At 53.4% G+C, this 19,565-nt stretch overlaps 1 protein-coding gene across 1 annotated transcript; it reads left to right on the forward strand.

Moving 5' to 3' along the window:
• The first annotated feature begins 1,167 nt into the window (after positions 1–1,167).
• Positions 1,168–11,908, forward strand: FGF17 (fibroblast growth factor 17). The gene is made up of 5 exons (XM_025203463.1): positions 1,168–1,199; positions 1,390–1,426; positions 7,622–7,799; positions 10,757–10,863; positions 11,402–11,908. The coding sequence occupies exons 1-5, from the start codon at positions 1,168–1,170 to the stop codon at positions 11,696–11,698; spliced, it is 651 nt and encodes a 216-aa protein (XP_025059248.1). The 3' UTR covers positions 11,699–11,908.
• Positions 11,909–19,565: the final 7,657 nt, after the last annotated feature.

The raw sequence follows: 19,565 nt of genomic DNA on the forward strand, positions 1-19,565 counted from the left end.
CAGGTCTCCGAGCAGCCTGGGAAGGAAGACAAAGTGACTGCTGTCCCTTTCCCCACCCATATAACCTAAGATGCTCCAAGACATGAGCCATCAGCCACCCCCTGCATTCTCCCCCCACCCCCAAATTCATCCGCAGCTTTCGTGTCCTGCACCCTGAACTGAGATGCTGAGCCCTGCATGAGTGGTTTTACAGCAGAGACCCTCAAAACCTGCCAGCTCAAAGCGGCAGGCACCCCCATTTCCCTTCCTGACACCCCCACCTCCCCCAGGGCAGGCTGTGTGGTGCTGAGTGCATGGGGTGGGGGGGTCCTAAACTATTCCCCAACTTGTAATAAGCCAGGTTGATCTCTCCAGCTAGGGTTCACACCAAGCCAGGCTGCCAGGCTGCCTCCCACCCCCCTTTCCCCTCCCTCCCAGGCTCCTGCTAGGTAAGGTTCCTCCTTCCTTCTCCAGCTGCTGAATGACTTGCAGGGAAGCAAGAAGGGAAGGTTCTGCCCTTCTCCGCATCGATCCTTCCGAAGCTCTCAGGGCCGGCCCTGGCAAAGCACTAGCAATAAACTGCAAGACAGCCCTGCACTCCTTCCCAGCATCTCTGCCTCTGGCAGGCGGGGGACCTCCTGGATACACGCGGGGAGCTTCATGGGTCCTGAGGTTCTCCAGTGTCTTCTTCCCCCCAGATGGGAGCACACTGCTTGGAGCCACCTTGTCTTGTAGGAAGAAGCTGCTACCAGGCTGCAGGAGGAATACAACCAAGGGAATAACCCCAGGAAAGGAGCCAGTTTCTCTCTTGGAAACGGGTGGGCAGGGGAGAGAGGGGGCCATGGAGGAGACCAACTTGGAGGCGATGAAGGTCCTGCCAGGATCCTTGTAGAGGGTGGAGAAAAAAGAGAAAGGAAGGAAGAAAGCGGATGCGCTGCCCGGCTATCTCCTCCAGGCACTGTAGCAATTTTTGTTCCAGGGACTTCAGAATCACATGTGGTGCGCAAAGTGGTTTTTTCCTGGGAGCATCAGACTAGAAGGAAGGGGACCCGGATCCTTCAGTCCCTGCCCAGGAATGGGTCAGCTTTAGAGAGACCTGGGAAGGTGTCTACAAGCGCCCATCTCTGAGGTCAATTTGAATCCAGTTTATGTATTTATCTCTTCTTTTTTTGTGTCTTGACGAGCGACATGCAGCACATCAGCCTCCAAAACCTTTCCATGTAAGCGCTTTTTTCCATCCTGCTTTCCCCACAGCTAGTTTTGTTATAGTTCTTTACAACAAGGTTTAATCAGGAGGTTATTATTAGTGCCGTTAGACACAGCTATTCATTTCTGCAAAAACAAGCTAACTCCAAAATAAAACCCTGTTTTTTTTCTCTCTCCCTCTTTCTCTTTTGTTTCCAAATGCAGATGTTTCCAGCTCCTAATGCTTTCCTGTCAAACCCAGGTACGTTTGCAGCATACTGTCTGTTTTACAACCCCCCAGTGCAACAGCGCCTGTCACATTTTTCTAGATATACTTGCTGTCCCGTTCTTTCTTTGCTACAGCCCCAAATTGTTTAAAACCACAGCCTGAAAGAGCATTCAGACCCAAAGCTCTTTTAGTCTTCTGGAAACTAGACTAATTGCTTTTTTTACCACCCCCCCCTTCCCTATAGTGTAGTGCTTTAATCCTCAGGGCGGCATGTATGGGGAGAGGGGAGTCTGTGTGTGTTGCTTGCAAAGGGATTGTTGAATGTGCTCTCAGCCTAAGTCAAAGTTTTACTTGTGCGTTCTGCTTTGCTAATGTGGGCAATGCCATGGCCAGAAGGTCTTTTAAAAAAGCTATTAGACATGCTGCAGTTGTGCAAAGGGGAGGCTCAGATCCTACAAACCTTTTACGCACGTGAGTAACTCAACCTGTGGGAGTAGCCCCCCTTGGGATAGATTCTGATCTTAGACCAGCAAGAGTTGGGAGCAACTCTGGGGCTGGTGAAACGGCACCGAGTCGGGAGCCAAATCTTGTGTGTTGCCTTTGGGAATGCTACTCACGGGAGTAAAATCACTCAGGTTGGCGTTGGCCAGCTGGGGACCAAAAGCCACAGGACTGGATAAAGATTGCATGTTCTGTAAATGGCATATGTCTGTCTAGGCACGGAGGTAGCATGCTGCTGTTGAAAGAACTGGGCCAGAGCAAAAGCACAGGTTGCATGGTAGAGGGATCAGTTTAATGAGGATGTAATTAGGGAACTGCTCGGGGAGGGGAAATGCCCTGTACAGAAATACGTGAGGCTTGGGGACTGGGGCTCATCTCCTTGCCGCCTGCGACTGTAGAGCCCAGTGCTCTGCTGCGGGATACCCTGGGAATCGTGCCACTGCACCAAGAGCCCCAGGGGATGATTTGCATCACCTGTGTATGCAGGTCACAGACTCCAGTGAGGTGCAGGGACTGGCTCTGACTCAAGGGGCGATGCTGCTTTACACCCGCTGGGTGCCTGCTTTCCGTACTCCAGGGGTTACACTCCCTGGGGACTTCAGTGGGACAACTCCTGATGAACAAGCACGTGAGAGCAGAATCGGGCCCTTGGCCTTCCAAACCCGAAGTGAGCACAGCCAGCCCCCGCCCTGTTATAGATGCAGCATCCCTTTTTGTGAGCCCGATAAAAGCACCAGCTATTAAAATGCACTGTTCCATACCAGCACCCTCCCAGCCAGCCCCGACACAAAACGGCATGAACAGGCCAGCCCCGGCTCCCTGCACACCCATCTGGGACCTTCCCAAGGTAAACGCCTCTCTGGCTTTGAGAACAGGAGGGGAGAGGAGCTGCCTTTGATGGAGAGAGGAACCCCCCCCCCCCCATCGCCACCCCCTCTCCTGACCCCCCAAGGGCTGCAAAGGCAGTCATTGCAGGAAGCAAGACCCCTTTCTCCTCCCCCCACTACCCCCTACCCCAGCAGCGCACAGACAAAAAGGCTCTAGGCTGCAGGCTGTTATGGAGCAGAAAGTAGCACAATGGTGTTGGGCCCGGTTTTATTGCTGCCTTGTGCGGAGATGGGGTTGGGGGGGTCATTTGATGGGGCTGTGTGGAGCTTTTCCCCTTGAAGTGCTTGGCTTCAGGAGGGGGTGTGAGGTGGGGGGTAGAGGGGCGGGAGGGAGAGAAGCAAGTTGGCAAAGGCCAGAGCCATGCTTGAGCTCCTGTGTGATGAGCAGCTGTCTCTGGGGCTGTCGAGCACCAGTTGCTCTGGCAGCAGCGAGGGGCGGATTCCTGCCCCCTCCACCCGGCCCCACTAAAGACCTGTGAAGATCCCCCCATGGCTAATGTTGGCTGTGATCTTTGCTAGCTTTGCTCTGTCCTCCTTTGTGAGGGAGGTGGGGAAGGGGAGGGGAGAGGTTTCCCCTTGTGATCTGCCCTGACGGGGGGCTGCTGAATTGCAAGGGGAAAGGTGGGACAGTCACTCAAGGGGGGAATGGAGCGGAGCCAGGGATTGGGGGGGAAAAAATCAAGCAAGAGAGGCTTGCAGCTGGGCCGGTAGGAGCAGCTGCAGCCACTCACCTAGCAGGGACCCGCCTGGGTCCTACCTGGCACATCAGCTCCCCTAGTGCCCTCTCCAAGCAGAGCACAGAGCCACCCCACTCTGGTCCAGCATGATGCAATGAGCCCTGATGCACGGGGAGCAGAGAGGGTCCCCATTGCACTCGGCCTCTGCAAAACCACCCGTGATGAGCTCTCAGCTTGCTGATTCCAGTGAGAGGAAGCTCGCCAGCACAGTCATATGGGCCGGGAGCTCCCTTGCCAGGCTAGAGGCAATACCTCGCACCTTGGAATGAAATCCTGTTTGCAAAAGGGTGACTCGAGATGCACGCAGTGCACAGGCAGGCATCAAGGCTTGTCAGGACACCAAGTCCAAGCGGTTCTGAGGGCCCGGCCCTCCCTGCTGCATTTGGCTGGATGATCTGTTTGTCGCAGGGTTAAAGGGGAGCTTTCTGCACTCTTTACAAGCAGAAAAATGCCATTTCAAGAGCAGCTATCTTGTAATGCTGTGATGGGCTTTCCCAGACGCATGGCTCCTAGCGACAGAGCCAGATCTGGAGCGCTCTGAATCCCTGTGGAAAAGCTGGCTGCTTATTTCTCTTCTTATGGGAGCAAACTTCTTCTGAGGACCTGGGCCCGAGTGAAAGCTCCAACTCCAAAGACATCCGTGAAATACAGAGACAATGCTGCTACAGGGGGACCCAGTCTGTATTTGTTACCAGTTTTTTTAATGGCTTTTCTCTCTTAAGCAGACAGGCCTGAGCCAGCCAGTGGTCCATATCACCGCTCTGGGAATGTCTTTGATGAGCTGAATTTAAAAAAATCTGTCCATCACCTCCAGCCATTGAAATGGTTTAAGGAAGAAGCTTGCTCCTGTTCCACCCAAATCAGTGGCAAAAAAGCTTGTTGGATCTGGCACTGAATTAGCAGCGGGCAGCCAGGGTCTCAGTTCTGCTCTGTCAACAGCCTGGCTGCAATTCTGGCCAGAAGAAAGTTGACTAATGGACATTATTGTTCCATTGCAGTCAAAGGAGCTACACCCATTTGCACTAGCTGAGGATTTGGCTCTATATATTTGTCCAGATGTCATGTCCAAGCTATAAGTTTTCATTCTGGCTGAGACGGCCCAAGCTCGGGGGTCTGGACTAAAAAGGCTTCAAAAACTCCAGTTGTTGCTGCTAAAAAATCCAACACATTTTAATCTACGTTTCCTATAGAAAGATTTTTGTTTCCCAGTTTAAAAAACATATATGTATTAAAGAGTTTGGACAAATAGAGTCAGTTTGGGGAAAATAAGTCCCGTTTGAGAACTGTTGTTCAAAATAGTGGCTGAAAACCAGCCAAGCAAGCACAGACCACAAGTAGTGATTTACCAACATTGCCCCCAAAAGGACCATTTGTACACAACATGGTTTGAAGCTTTTTTCCTTTTCTTACTGGGCAATTTTGACTCGAGTCATTTTTCACTGGGAAACCAAGGTTTCAGTAAGACAGATGTGAGCGGCTCTAATTTAGATGTCCGAACAGGGCATCCAGATCTTTTAAGCAGCTTTGAAAATCTCACCCTTGGCTCTTAACATCAGGGCTTCCTACTCCACTTGCATAGAGATTAAATGAAGCCCCTTTCATAAAAAGGCCCTGATTGAAGTGTGACTGCTGGGTGATAGCTCTGGCTCTGTAATACAGATGGGCCACAATGCTGATAATCCTCAATCAGCTTGTCTGTGGTAATTAGCTGGCATTTACCATATAATAACTCTTGTGTTGGGGAGCTTGTGTTTGTGGTGGGGCATTAACATGAGTCACAAAGCCCTTTGGGGCACAATACACACTTTATTTAGCAGCCCTGGGAGTGAGCTGTATGTTCTGGGCTGATTCGGTGGATCTGAAGTCCTTCCAGATATAGACATCAACTGCATTGAGCCGGTGCAAAATCGGGTGTCAGTGAGAGGAGAATCCAGTTAAGAGCAAACGCTGATCTTGCTCTTGGTGACATCGGCTGAGTCTGTTGTAATCCCGGCTAGCGGTGGGACACAAGTATAAGTGGTATTTGGCCCTCCGTTTTGCTGGGAGGAGAGGAGAGAGCGCCTGTCCATGCAGCTCACTGGCAGCTTTCTAGCCCCATAGCGCAAAGGCGTTTGTACTCAAACCCGCAAATCTGTCAGTCTTCTCCACCTCTCTGCATTGACAGAAAAGCTTGTCGCTGAATTTGCTACAGCTTAAGATGCTTTCCAGGGGAACTGAGGTGGAGTCTGATGAAAGTGGGGGGGAGCTAGAAATGAGCCGTGGTATTTATCTGATCTGTGATGCTTTGGTTTGCTGCTCAGAAAGAGCCCCCATTCCCTGCACACCTTCTGGGTGCCCCAGTTTTAGCCTGGCCGGTGAAGGCTGCAGTCGAGCTGGCATGCATGGGCTGGTTCGGTTATCACGAGCTCTGTCGACTGGGACATTGCAATGGGTTTGTCAGGCTCCGGGGCTCTGGTTTAACATTTGCTTTGGGATCTTGGAGGCAGTTGGCAGGCTCTGGCATGTCCTGGGACACCGGAGCCCAGCAGTGAAGTTCTGCTTCGCTCTGGGAGTGTCAGCATCAACTGTGGCCCCTGGGACATGTCTGCCTCTCAGTTCGGCAGCTCCCTTGCCGTCCTGCAATGTGCAGTCCTGGTCCGCAGGCCTGGACACTTCTAAGGGTGAGCCTGGCTCCGGCGGGAGTACTGGAGGGCAGTCAGGGGAACATGCAAGACAACAGCACAAGCTCTGCACGCTAAGGCTAAGGGCACCAGCAAGTAGCTTGTGTTTTGACAGATGCCTCAAGCTGGCCTGGGCCTGCTCTGCCCAGCATGGACCTCTCTCACACACTGCTCCTGACTATAATATTTCAGGGACAGGACCTCCCCACCCAGTCTTTTCTGATCCCACACGGAGAAAGACTAGTTAAGTGGAAAGCATTTTCCTTCTCTCCCGCAGCCTATTTCCTTCCTGTTCTCATTTACTGAGGACGGTTATGGTGAGGCTAAAAAAAGAGCTTCATCTGTTTCACTTTCTCCTCCAGTATGCTAATAAGCCCTGTGTTGGAAGTATCATATGAAGGTGCTCAGATACCATGGTGATGGGTGGATGGATAGACAGGGTTGCAATAGATGGATGGATGATTTATATATGGTAAGGCAAAGATGAGATCAGTGGACTATTCCATGTAATATATGAATAGACCGTCTCACCGGTAGAGAGCAGATCGCAGTGAATGGATGGAGACATGGACCAGACACTTGTCTGTACAGAGTGGGAATGCTCTCTCTGTAGCACTGAGTCTTGTTATCACAGGAGAAGACTTTTGGTAGGTGACAAGGTTCATAAACCCATAACTGGGAACCATCCCAAGTGCCCCATAACAGGACAACAAGAGACCCCAGTGAGCTTGTTTCCCAGTAGACCGTGTCTCCAAGTTTTCAACAGGCCTGAGCAAGCTTTGTCATGGTGTATATGATGCCAGATTGTCCCTTGGTAGGGCAGAAATACCTGTGAATTCCCTGGATGGGGTAGGGGAACCATACAAGCATTCCCCCGTGTGTGTGCAGGGCAGATATACCCCAATCTGTCCTCTGCCAGAGCTGCCTAGTAACTCCATTTGTAGCAGCGGGTTTTGGTGAAGTGAGCACTGGAGTTAGAGTGAGGGTTTCTGCTCGAAATGATCATCTCCCTGCAATCCAGTGGCAATGGCCTTGAATCGGTGCCTGCATGGGATGGAGCCAGACCAAGGATGCCCTGGCATCTAGAGTGGGTCTATGAGTTTGCTTGGGGCTCCTCTCCAATGTCCTGGGCTCCTACCCCAACCCAACACATCGACTCCTGCCTAGGGGAACCTCTGCCTTCAGGCCAGGCTGCGGCATGTCTGTGGCCTCCTCTCCAGGGCGCCCACCTCCATCCCTGCCAGGATGTCCGTGGGTTAGCTCCTGGCTCTGAACTCATGCCATCTAGCCAGCACTCTCTGCAGGGCACCAGACCTCCCCCATTGGTCTGCCCAGGCCCTCCCACCCAGGAGGCTCCAGCGTTGGCTCCCGATTCAACACCCTCGCCACGTCTGTGGGGCTGTCCAAAACAAATTGATTTTATTTTTCCCTTTGTAAACAAAGGGGGAGAATCAACCGTCTCCTAATTTTAACCAGTACGTGAGGGACCAGGGCGCCATGACAGACCAGCTGAGTCGGAGGCAGATCAGGGAGTACCAGCTGTACAGCCGGACCAGCGGCAAGCATGTCCAAGTGAACGGCAAAAGGATCACGGCCACCGCAGAGGACGGCAACAAGTTTGGTAAGCAGTCTGGAGCATTTCAGCTGTGTGGGATGAAAAGAGGCAGGCTGGAGGGGTGTCCCATGTGCCAAGGGAATGGCAGACTTTCCGGGGAGGGTTGTATCAGTCACATCTGGCTGCACTGCACCTCTGGAATCGGGTTGGTAAAGCCCATTCCCAACAGTGGGGTACTAGCCCATGCCAAGGGCTGCTAGGCATAGCTGCAGTGCTGGTGATAACGAATAATCATGCAGCAACTTGCTGGCCAGAGCAGGAGACCAGACATCCATGCACCTGGTTTCTGTGCCTAGCACTGGAGAGGAATGAGGTCGAATGATGTTTAAAGCAGGGTAGGGCTTGGGGGGGTTTGGAGCAAGATGTTCACAGCTCTGGTTGGAAATGAGTCCTGGAAGGACTTCAGTCCTGACTTCCAAGATTTGTTCTCAGCGAGTCATGAGGGTGACCACGGAGTAGACATCGTGTTTCTTCTTCAGCGTGGGCAAGGTTGCAACCAGGCGTGAAACACATACTCCAGTCCAACCCGAGCTTTCTCAGGACAAGTGAAATCTTGGCCCTATTGGGAACAGAGGCAAAGCTCCCTGAGGCTTCAATAGGGGCAAGATGCCCCTATTTTGGTTTAAGAATCCAGCATTTACAAAATATCTCCTACCAAGGTTATTGGGGATGATCTGAACATCAGGAGAGAATGCAGTATGTCAAAGGTACAATGGCTTGTTGCAGTAACAATCCAGCTTTGCTCTAGGGACAATAGACCTAGATTCTCATAGGGTGAAATTATGAGCAACTCCAGCTGAGTTTAGATTAGTGCATTATTGGGGGTTAAATGTCAATTAGCAGCAGAAAGGCAGGGCGCTGAGATCTCGTCTGACCTTCAGACACAGCTACATGTAGGTAGCTGGGAAGATTAGTACATTGTCTTCAGCAGTCGAGCTAATCAAAGGGAAGATTTTTAACTGGGTTTAAAATACATCTGACTCCTGCTCTCTGGCTTCTGTGGGAGAAGAAATAAGCCTGCATTGATGTTCCTATTGTTAGACAACGGAACGGGTCGGTTGCCATTCGTGCAGCAGCATCAGGGTAAATGGAAAGGTGCTGCATTATGAATAATACTAAGTTTATCTGGACTTTTAATTATCGCAGGGTTGCACAGAGATGGTAATGCTTTTCAGAGGAGGGTTTATCCAAAGCCAAAAGATAAAAGCAGCCCTTTCGCAGCTTTCATCTGAAAAAAAAAAAGGATAATTAAAAATTGTCCCAGAAGGGGGAATTCCTCTATCTGTTGAGAAATTGGGTAGGATCAGTTAATTAGGTTTCATCAGAAAGGACATGGAAGACAAGCTGTGGGCCGATCAGTGAGGAATATTCAAAAATCTTAATTGTCCCATTGGATGGAAACCTTCTCATTATAAAGGAAACGGTGCACGTTTTCCTGAGAGTGCAGCAGATAAGAGACTTTGCAGACTGGGAAATACAGAACCCACCTCCCTTGGCATGAACTTCCCATGTGCCAGTTTCTGCATGTACCTAGGACTACGTCCAGTCCACAGGGAGAAGGCCTGTCCTCTTGAAGCACCAAGCAGCCACACTTAGGTGCATGAAGCAGGACCAGTGCAGCTTGCCTTTCTTTATCCTAAACTCGCCTTTCCTAATCAGCTTGATTTAGCAGCCGCAGCCAGAGGCCTAAGGGTGGGAGGCAAGTGTCTCATCTGACTTCATTAGAAGTCAGTGCCGTTACTCATCCAGGGCTGAGGTGGAAGCTGCTTGGAGGTGGCATTACCCACAGCTAGAGCTCAGCTTGGAGCTACCTCGTTATTTGAGAGGTGGTGTCTTCTCCCAGGCAGGGATGCATGCATTCAGAAATGTGGGGAAGTCCCTCCCAGTTATTACAAGGGAGTGCATTGATGTGCTCATCTAGAAGAGCCCAGGTTGCTGGTGGGTCCCACATTGCAACAGGGCTCAAAGCTGTACAGTTTTGCCTCCGTGTATATCCATCCATGCGTGCTGCTTCTAACTAGTCGTCTGCAGCAGCAAGCATTACGCTGGAGACGGAGGGCAGAGAAAAAAGCATGCATCCTGCTGGCTTCTCCCTCTAGGCCCAGAACAGTCTCTGGGCTGAAATGCACCCCATAAGCCCCACGGCACCCCTATTTCAAGAGATTAAATACAACAGTCCTAGCACCGAGCAGTGATAAACAACTCCCACACCCTGCATGCCAGGCTTAACCCTTCCCAAACCAGGGGACTGTCTTAAAAATCATGAGATTTTGAAAATGCCACGCTGTGGGGCAGGGGTGCTATTTGCTTGCTGGTTTCTGAGCCTTTAGGTTGCTTTCAGATGACACTTGAAAGCTTTTCTCTGCAACCAGAAAGGTGGAAACCTTGCTTTTTCCCCACTAAAGGAAGTGGAGAGTCCAGCAGCAAGGCAGAAAAACCAGTAAATATGATGGGAATTGTCACTAATGTGGCAATGATTTCAACCTGAGCTTTCTGCAAAAGCCAAAGGCGCAGAGTCCAGCAGTACATTATATTCGCTCCTGGGGAATCCTCCATCACCCACTGTTCAGACATGACACTTTGGGAACTGTTGTGTGTCAGAGAGCTGCAAAGGATGACCTCGAATGTCCTTAACAGAAATGCTCTGTTTCCATGTAAAAGGCAAAGGCTGCTCTAAGCTGCTTGGAAAGAAACTGCCCTGACTTCCCAGCCTGCAGCTACTGCCCTCTTGCACTGCCCCGTTCTCCAGGTGACCTAAGCAAACACCTGTGCAGGCTGCAGGTAACAGAGCACAGAAGTGGGATAGAGCATGGTTTGCAACGATACAGCCTGCCGGCACGTCACTCTAGCCAGTGCTATTCTAGCCAGCACGTGGACAGGCTGTTGCTCGAAGGAGCTCTCTCCTGTCCCCTCTGGCTCCTTCTCTCTCCCCCCACCCCTCTTTCTCTCTCTCTTCCTTTCAGCAAAGCTGATTGTGGAGACGGACACTTTCGGGAGCCGCGTGCGCATCAAGGGAGCCGAGAGTGAGAAGTACATCTGCATGAGCAAGAGAGGGAAGCTCATTGGAAAGGTGAATCACAGACCTAGGACCTCCTCTCCCCCGCCACTGCATGCTGTACCCCAAGCACCAAGCTGGGTCGCTACCCAGGCCCACCACAGATTCCCCATCCCCTGTGGTTTCCCTACTGGGTGCCCCTGGGGAGATGTGCTTCAGCCAAAGGCAGTGGTCACGGCACTTAGCACAAGGATGATGTGCAGTCGAATGGGCTGAATGATCTGGCCTTGAACACCGTGATTCAGGGATGTCTTTCTGTCTGGCTACATGCTGGGGAATGCCAAACCCGAGGAGCCCTAGCATAAAAAGCTGGGCTCTCAACTGATGGAAGTCAGCATAGCTCCATTACAGCCCTAGGTCTGCTGCCCCACATCCAGGCCCTGGTAGCGAATGCACACATTGCACAGGTTCTGGCATCATGGGGAAAGAAGTGGGCAGGGAAAGCTGGGCTTGCCACCATGATGCCTGGCACCCTGGGAACCCTGTCCATTTAACCCTTTCCTTGCTGGAGGAACCTACTTCTTTCCCCCCTTCTCCTTCACCCCCCATCCAGCCCAACGGCAAGAGCAAAGACTGCATCTTCACCGAGATTGTGCTGGAGAACAACTACACGGCCTTCCAGAACGCGCGCCACGAGGGCTGGTACATGGCCTTCACGCGCAAGGGCCGCCCCCGCAAGGCCTCCAAGAGCCGGCAGAACCAGCGGGAAGCGCACTTCATCAAACGCCTGTACCGCGGCCAGCTGCCCTTCCCCAACAACGCCGAGCGGCAGAAGCAGTTTGAGTTTGTGGGCTCCTCATCGCCGACCCGCAGGACCAAGCGCACCCGCCCCCCGCGGCCTCTCACGTAGTGCCACACGCTTCCCCACCCCGCAGGGGACACATGGGATGCCCCCCCTGCTCTGTGTGCCCCCCAGCCACCTGTGCAGCTGCTCCATACCGGGCATCATCAGACAACACTGCCTGCTGTGTGCCCGCCCCCGTGCCCACTGCCCCCGGTGGCACATAGGACTCCGCCTCTCCCACCCCGTGCCTCCCAGGCCCGTGTCGTCATCCCCCGTCCCCCCCCATGTTTCTTACAAAGATGCTATATTTTTATATTCTGACTCTCTTAGGCACAAACTATTGGCTGGAGGGAGCAAACACCTTGGATTGAGGAGGGCATTTCTAGTCTCTATAATCCCAGGCTGGATTTCCCTTTGCCTCCCACTGTCACAATCCCTGATGTTCGCCCATTGCTCCCCTCTGTGCAAGCCCCTCTGCAGGACTGGCAGCCAACGGGCTCACTCCTGGGGGATTTCTTCAGCTCCCACCCTGGGCATTGACATGCCTGTTCCAGCCCAATGGCCACTTTCCCAGCCTGGCAGTGAGCAAGGTTGGTTTTATTATCCCTCGACCCCAACTCAGAGCCCAGCTGCCTGCCACGGAGCGGTCTCGGACTGCGGGATGTCTCTGCGGGGGAGCAGTGCCACAGGACTGGCTGGGGGCTATGGGAAAGGATCCTGGCATGGCCGAGCTCCTAGGCAGTTTCCTTTTGCAGACCGCTGCCGGGCAAGAGACTGCTTTGGTCTGCTCCAAAACCAAGAAATCCAGGTGACTTGGGAACCCTGAAGGGCAGCAGCAGGGCTGAGGACGTGCTGGCTTTCCCGTGCAGGAGCAGGCTGTCATGGTGCTTGTCTCCCTGCAGCCCATTGCCGTGCTATCGGGTGGTGCTGCTATCCCCCCCCGGTACAGATCAGAGTTTGTGGGACTTTCCCAGGGCTCCATGGGGAAATTGTTGACCAAGTAAAGAATTGACTCGAGGTCTCCAAAGCACTGGGACATCTCCCCCTTCTGAGCTAAGCCGCTGCTTTGGCAGAAGTGGGGTCCAGGGGCAGGCCAGTATGGGGGGAGGTCGAGACCTGCTGTTGCAGAGCGAAGGCCCCAGCACTTGTTTCCCCCTTGTTCTACCATTGTCGCAGGCCACTTGATTTTATTTATTGTGTTGTACATGTCCAGCTTCCCCTAGAATCGGGGCGTAGCTGGGTGCTGCGAGAAACCCGGCTCCCAGTCCATTCCCCCAGGTTGTGGGGGGAAAAAGCCCCCACCTCCTATGCCCTTTCCACCTTCTGACACAACCCCCTCCAAGACATTAGGACCCCGTCCCTTCATTTCATTGCCCCACAAACCCCCAGTTGACTAGAAGAAAAACTTGGCTTAACGTCCATGATTGCCCTCTCAGACAAGGAGGGATCCCTGTTAGATTTTTTTACCCGCTCCGTTATTTTCTTCAGGCTTTAAAGGCTTGTCATTTTAGGCCTAAACATTTAGCTTTTGGGATTTGTTGTTTTCTTTTTTTTAAAAAAAAACAAACCTAAAATGAATAAAAATGAACTTCTAGAGAGAGACAGAGCTATTGTAAGTGTCCATCAAAGCAGCATTATGGAGCTGGCTGGGGTGTTCCAGGGGACGCAAGTCTTGCCTTGTCATATTGGGGTCCAGTCACAGCACAGTCAGAGGGGTTGGAGTTTTATTTCCTAAGTGGAGCATAGGGTTAAGAGTGAAATAAGCTGAACGTGCAGCAAAAAGCTGCTTCTCCCCTCTTCCCCAAAGGAGCAATCATGGGTGTCTTTGACCATAAACCCAGGGGGTTCTGTATGTTAAATGTCTTCTTGTTGTAGTGCCATGACATGCTCTAACCACCCCTGCCCCATCTCGCTATAGGTCCTATAGCAGAGTGCTAGGAGCAGGCTTCTCATTCAGCTGTGGAGTGTGCCGGCTTCTGCCCCTGCCTCTGTCCCTGCTTTGCCCTGTGGCTTGAGTGAGCTCTTTACACCCATGTGGCAGGTATCCAGGTTGTAGCTGTACCAATAGAGGCAAAAGGAATCAAAACTCGTGGAAGAGGCGATATCTTTGATTAGACCAACTCGATATTTATTTTGTAAATATGATTTTTCACTTCTACCGAAGAAAACTTTTACACTCCTACGCCGGATGAAGGGAGTGTGCGCCTGAAAGCTTGCAAATAAATACAATACTTTTCTTGCAAAAATCTAGTTGGTCTAATCAAAGATATCACCTCTTCCACAAGTTATTAGACCAACTAGATCTTTGCAACACAAATATTTTATTTATTTGCAAGCATTCGGGCACATGCACGCTTCATCCGGCATAGGAGTGTAAAAGTTCACCTAGGTAGAAATGAAAATTCATATTTACCAAATAAATATCGAGTTGGTCTAATCAAAGATAACTCATGGAACAGGCGATATCAGACCAACTAGATCTTTGCAACACAAATATTTTATTTATTTGCAAGCATTCGGGCACATGCACGCTTCATCCGGCATAGGAGTGTAAAAGTTCACCTAGGTAGAAATGAAAATTCATATTTATCAAATAAATATCGAGTTGGTCTAATCAAAGATATCGCCTCTTCCACGAGTTTTGATTCCTGTTTACACCCGAGCAGCCAATGCATTGACGTCTCGTTAAGTGATGGGAAAGGGAAAAGCCTTTTCCCGTCTCTGAGCTGTCTGGAAACCTTAGTTAGGAGTGGGCTGAATACCTGGCTACTCTTTAGATACAGAGGGATTTGGGAGAGATCAAAGGGCCTGGCTGAAAGCGGGGCGTGGGGCTGGAGCTGTGAGGAGGGGAGAGGGGGCCCACAAGGCCTTGCCAGCCCAGCCAAAGGTGATAAAGCCTCCTCTTGTTCTGGGGCTGGGAACAGGCTCTGGCCCCTCCGAATGAGCAGAGAGGGGCCGTGTGTGGGGAGGCTGCACCTGAAGGGGAAACATTAGACTCCAGTCAATCAGCAGCAAATTAGGAGCCAAGCGCAGTGGCTTCCGCCCGCACACAAAAGGGGAGCTTTGCTCTGCCTCCCGTCCGGCCGCGCCCTCCCCCGGCATGGAGGGCCTGGTGCCTACCACCAGGGCGATCCTGCCCGGGCTTAATCCCCCCGGGGTGGGAGGCATTAGAGGGGATTTGCAGGCTGTGTGTGTCTCTGGCAGCCCGAGCCCTGCAGTGTGCATTGCCTCCGCTGGGGATCAGGTTCGCCTGAGCCGGGGTGTCGCTCCGCACGCGGGAGTGCTCGTGCTCGGGAAGAAGGCATTGATGCCACGCTCTGAGGCAGTGGGAGCTCCCCCTTCTCCGCTCCCATTGCGCTCTTGGCACCCGTACTAGCTTCCCCCTGCTTTGCTGCGGGCAGGCCCTCTGTGCCAAGCGGCCAGAGGGTGGGCGTTTGCTGTCGTCACCTGCTGGGCCTGGGGAGGGGGGGGAAAGCACCGTACCTACACTCCTGGTGGCCCCAGGTGAACTTTTAGTATCAGGCCCCCCTTTGCCAGAGATCACGATAATAATAATCGAAAAATAACCTTTCTACCCGCCTGATTCACCCATGCCTGTGTCCGGCCCTGGCCAGTCCAGCAGGGCATAGGGATGGAGCTGATCCAGGGAGCCTACAACCCGAGTTTGCAGGCTGGCGTTGGTGCAGGGCTTTGGCCAGGCTGGTTTTTGAGCTCTGAGGAAGGAGGGGGACGTCCTGGGCTGTGAACCTCCGCTGTGGACCCCACATCAGATGCCGCATGGGGAGCACTTGGTGGTGTGGCCTGTTTTGAAGGCTGCAGAGAGATGGAGGATGGAGTGCCCTTAGCGGAGTGCCTCTGCAGAGCAGGTGCTCACTGCTGGTCGCCTCCCTCGAGGTAGGGTTGGAAGAGAGGGCTCGGCTGGCATGCCGACGTGCCGCCCTGCTGATCTGCGCAGCACCTCGGGACCCACGCCCTGGACAGTACTGGAGGAAGATGGAGAAGGCAGGGGCAGAATTTATCCTCAGGGTCAGCACCTGAGCTCAGGGTCTTCCTCCAGCCTCACTGAGGTCAGAGGCATCCCGTTCTCCGAGCAGGTGCCTGCTAACTGCTCCCTGGGCAGGGGGTGTGAACACCCAGGCTCCCCCGGGATGGCGAGGCTGCCACAGACACCCCGACTTTTCCCCCTGCAGCTTCGTGTCCCTGCCCCACTGACCCACGCCATCCGACCGCTCCCTGTAATTGCTTTTCCCCGGCACAATAAGCATTTGGGGGTGGGGGGGAAGAATCTTAATCCTTTAACCGGGTCTAAAACGAGGCATTGACAAAGCTCTGCAACTCTTAATGCGGCGCGGAGGCCACTGAGGTGGAGTTGGGGGGGTGGGGGGGAGGGAAAAAAGGGAAAATTATAACAGTTTGAGTTAAATGAACCTTTAAAGCAGGAGGGAAATGCAACACCCAGCAATTACTGCCTAACAATGCAGCCAGGAGCCTGCTCCCAGGTGTGACAGGCAGAGAATTAGCAATGGGGCTGCTTTAATTCCCCCCATCTCCTTTTCCTTCGGCCTCATAGCATTTGGTTCTTGTTTCCACAGGAATCTGAGACATTCTGCTCTAAAGGGGCTTGGGCTGCCTCTCCCGGCTGCCCCCCTCCCCACTTCCACCCAGCTTCAAAGGTGGGGGAGTTCCCTTTGTATAATCTCCGCTTTAATTTTTTTTTTCCCTCTTCCCCCTCCTTTGCCACCCCCGTCCCTCCTTTTATTTTCTGGGGGGTTTTTTCCCCTCCCCTCTCATTCTTCTTGACCTCCCCATATAGAATGGAGTCTGAAGGGTGAGTCCTTTTTAATTATGGCCAGGGAAGAAAAAACTCACACTGTTTCTTTCTTGTTTTTTGAGGTGAGACCTGGGGGGACGGGGGCGGGGTGGGGACTGGAATGTCCTTCTGTGCAAAAAGTGCAGTCAAGGGTGTCCCACCCGGCCGCAGGCTGGGACGCACGGGAGCCCCCATATTAAAAGCAAAATGTCTTTCCCAAGGCTTTTCTCATCGGGCCGCTTAGTTCCTTGCCGACCCTGGCTGGTAGCTTGAAAGGTCTTGTGTGAGCCTGTGTGGGGAGGGGGGTTCTCAAGTGGGAGGTACCCGGGGACCCAGCTGGGAATGGAAGGGTCTCAATGCTGGCCAGATTAACTCGCTGGAAAGGGAAGTAATAATGGCACCTCTCATGCAATTAATAAAGTTAGCAGGGCAGGGAGTCTGGGAATGCGGCTCCGGCGGAATGAAAGAGCAGATGCCGGCGCGGCAAATTAGAGACGAGCCTGAGCCCTGGGAGTGTCTCCCCTGAGGCCACCCACCCCGAGCGTGGGGGGGCCTGCAAAGAGAGCCCGCAGGCTGACCAGCCCCTGTCGGGGGGCAGAGGGGGGGCACAACCCAGGGCTGATCGCAGGGAGTTTGCAGAGCTCCTGGCACTCGGGACTTTGCCCTTCATCAAGGCAGTCTCAGCATCGCAGGCCTGAAGCCACGGGGAGGGGGAGCGGTGGTGGTTCAGGCCACGGCAGGCTGGTCAGCTGCAGGATTTGTGGGGGTGCATTTGGAGCTGAGCACTTAGGCAGCTCTGTATTGCCTTGGACTGTGTGTAGTCGCCAAGGGTACGCAGGTCCGAGAGCTTTGCACTGCAAATGTGGCAAAGCCCAGCCGTGAGGGTGGCTCTGCCGGGTTCCCCTGCTACCTGGGGGGCAGGTACATGTGCCCGTCGCTGGGAGAGACAGTCCCCAACTAGCCGTGGCCCTTCTGAGTTCCTGCCATCTACAGCGGACTCAATGCAGTGATAGGCATTGCCAGCCTCCAGGCCTGGACGCTAACACTACAGATGGAGCAGGAAAGGAAGGAAAGTAACGGGGACACTGGTATCCCACAGCATCCTGGATGCAACCCTCTCTGCTTCCAGCAAAATGTCACGCAGGGGGTCCCACAGAGGCCTGTGGCCTGCTCAAAGGGAGTTCTCAGCAGGGGACTGGTGTGGACTGAGGGGCAATGGGTACAGGTGGCAATCCCAGACGACATTTCCCTGGCTCTATGCAAGCTGCGTTTCTCTAGTCCAGCCTTTCACCTGGCTGGCTGAGCTGGGAAAGCCAGATCCATGCACCCGCCACGGGGCTGATGCCTTAATATAACTTGGGCTTTTGTGCGGCCGTGGCTGGATCATTATGACTGGGACGGTTTGGCCTCATTCACTCTGGCTCACGGGAACTGGGCTCTGGGCTCACGGCTTTCCACCTTATTGCACAGGGCCTGGGCACGCTGGGGGCATTGGTGCCTGGGTAGCTCCCCCCACCTCCATCACTGTTCGTCTTCTCAGCCCCTGCCAGCTCCTTAGTGTCTCTGTTAACGTTTAGGCTGGCTCTATCCAAACCTAACAGGTTTGGGGTTGAGGAAGCAGAGCTGGGAACTCGCTGCTGCTCACAAGAGGCATGTGGGTTTGCCGGCCAGGTGAGCGCAGCTTCTCCCCCAACTGCTGAGACATCCATGGGCAGGGTGAAGACCTCAGAGCTGAAAACATCCATGGCACCACCCGGGCAGAGCCCTGCGGACCCAGGAGACCAGGTGAAGCAGGTAAGTGCCCCCTTAGTGGTCATTAATGCAACCCCCCATGAGCTGTGTTGGTGACCTGATGCTGGGGGCTTCATCTGACCCTTGATGAGTGCAGCTGCTGGCTCTGGGACAGGCAGACTCCAGAGCAGTGCCGAGGAGAAGGACAAAGGAGGCCACGGGCCCAGCCTTGCCACTGCCAGACACATCAGAGGTGTCCTAAGGGTAACCTGATCTAAACAACCACGTCTCACACTCACTGTGCACTGGTGACGATTGCACCGGGGGGGAGAGTCAGTGACAGCAGTGACACAGGGAGGTGGCCTTTTATGCCGCACCCAGAGCCCAGATGTTTTGACACAGATTGGGCGCACACAGCAGGCATGCCCTTGAATGCTGTGCAGCAGGACAAACTCCCCCAGAGCTGCCCACAAGCACCGGCATCTCTAGGGATGATGCCTGCCTGCTGCACAGAGTTAAATGGTGCATTTCAACCCCCCAAGGGCAGCTACACCTTTCTTTCCCTGCAGCGGTGCCCACTGCTTTGTCCCACCAGTCTCAGGCGCCAGGGGGCACCAGCAGGTTGGAGTGGAAAAGGCAATTCATTGCATCACTTGTTTTTGCTGGGCCTCCGGCTCTGGGCTCTCAGGGGAAGGGGGCTGGGATCTTTCCCTTCACATGCAGAGCAAGCCCTTCCCCAAGTATGTGTGCCAGGTGCACAGCTTTGGCCACTTGCAGGGACAGCTGTGGATGCTGTGCCCCAGATTCAAGGCCTTGTATGGATAGTGGGCACTGCCAGCTTGTGGGGTTTCTGGTCACAGGGCAGGCAGAGCCCACTGTTGGCCACTCAAAGTGTCAATCCTGGGAAGTCAGGCTTCCTTCCTCCTGGTTACCTCCTGAGGTTGTTCCATTACAGGGGACCGAGGAGAAGAGGGGGTGCTGAAATAGTAGCAGGCATCGCAGCTACCACTAAAGTGAGGGTGTTTGTATGTGCGTAGGGGCCATAACGGCACAGCACCCTCCGTGTATGGCAGACAGCTCACACCAGCATGGGTTTACGCGTGGAGAGGTCATGCCGGCACTGCATGCGTGTGTAGGTGTGTAGGGATCACACCAGCACAGCACCCTCTGTATATGTGTGCACCAGGTGCTATTGAACTGTATGATGGATGCCAATGATGTGAGACAAACGCAAATGCACACCCTGTTGTGTTGGTGACCCCTGCTTGCACCCACGTGTCCCAAGGCTTTGTCCCCCTTGAGAAATAGGGTGTGTGCATGGAGGGGGAGCACAGAGGTGCAGGCTGTATCCCTCGCCAGCCCTATATAGGACACTTGTGTATAAATTAGGCC

Source organism: Alligator sinensis, unplaced genomic scaffold (genome assembly GCF_000455745.1).
Source record: "Alligator sinensis unplaced genomic scaffold, ASM45574v1 scaffold98_1, whole genome shotgun sequence".
Taxonomy (NCBI): Eukaryota; Metazoa; Chordata; order Crocodylia; family Alligatoridae; genus Alligator; species Alligator sinensis.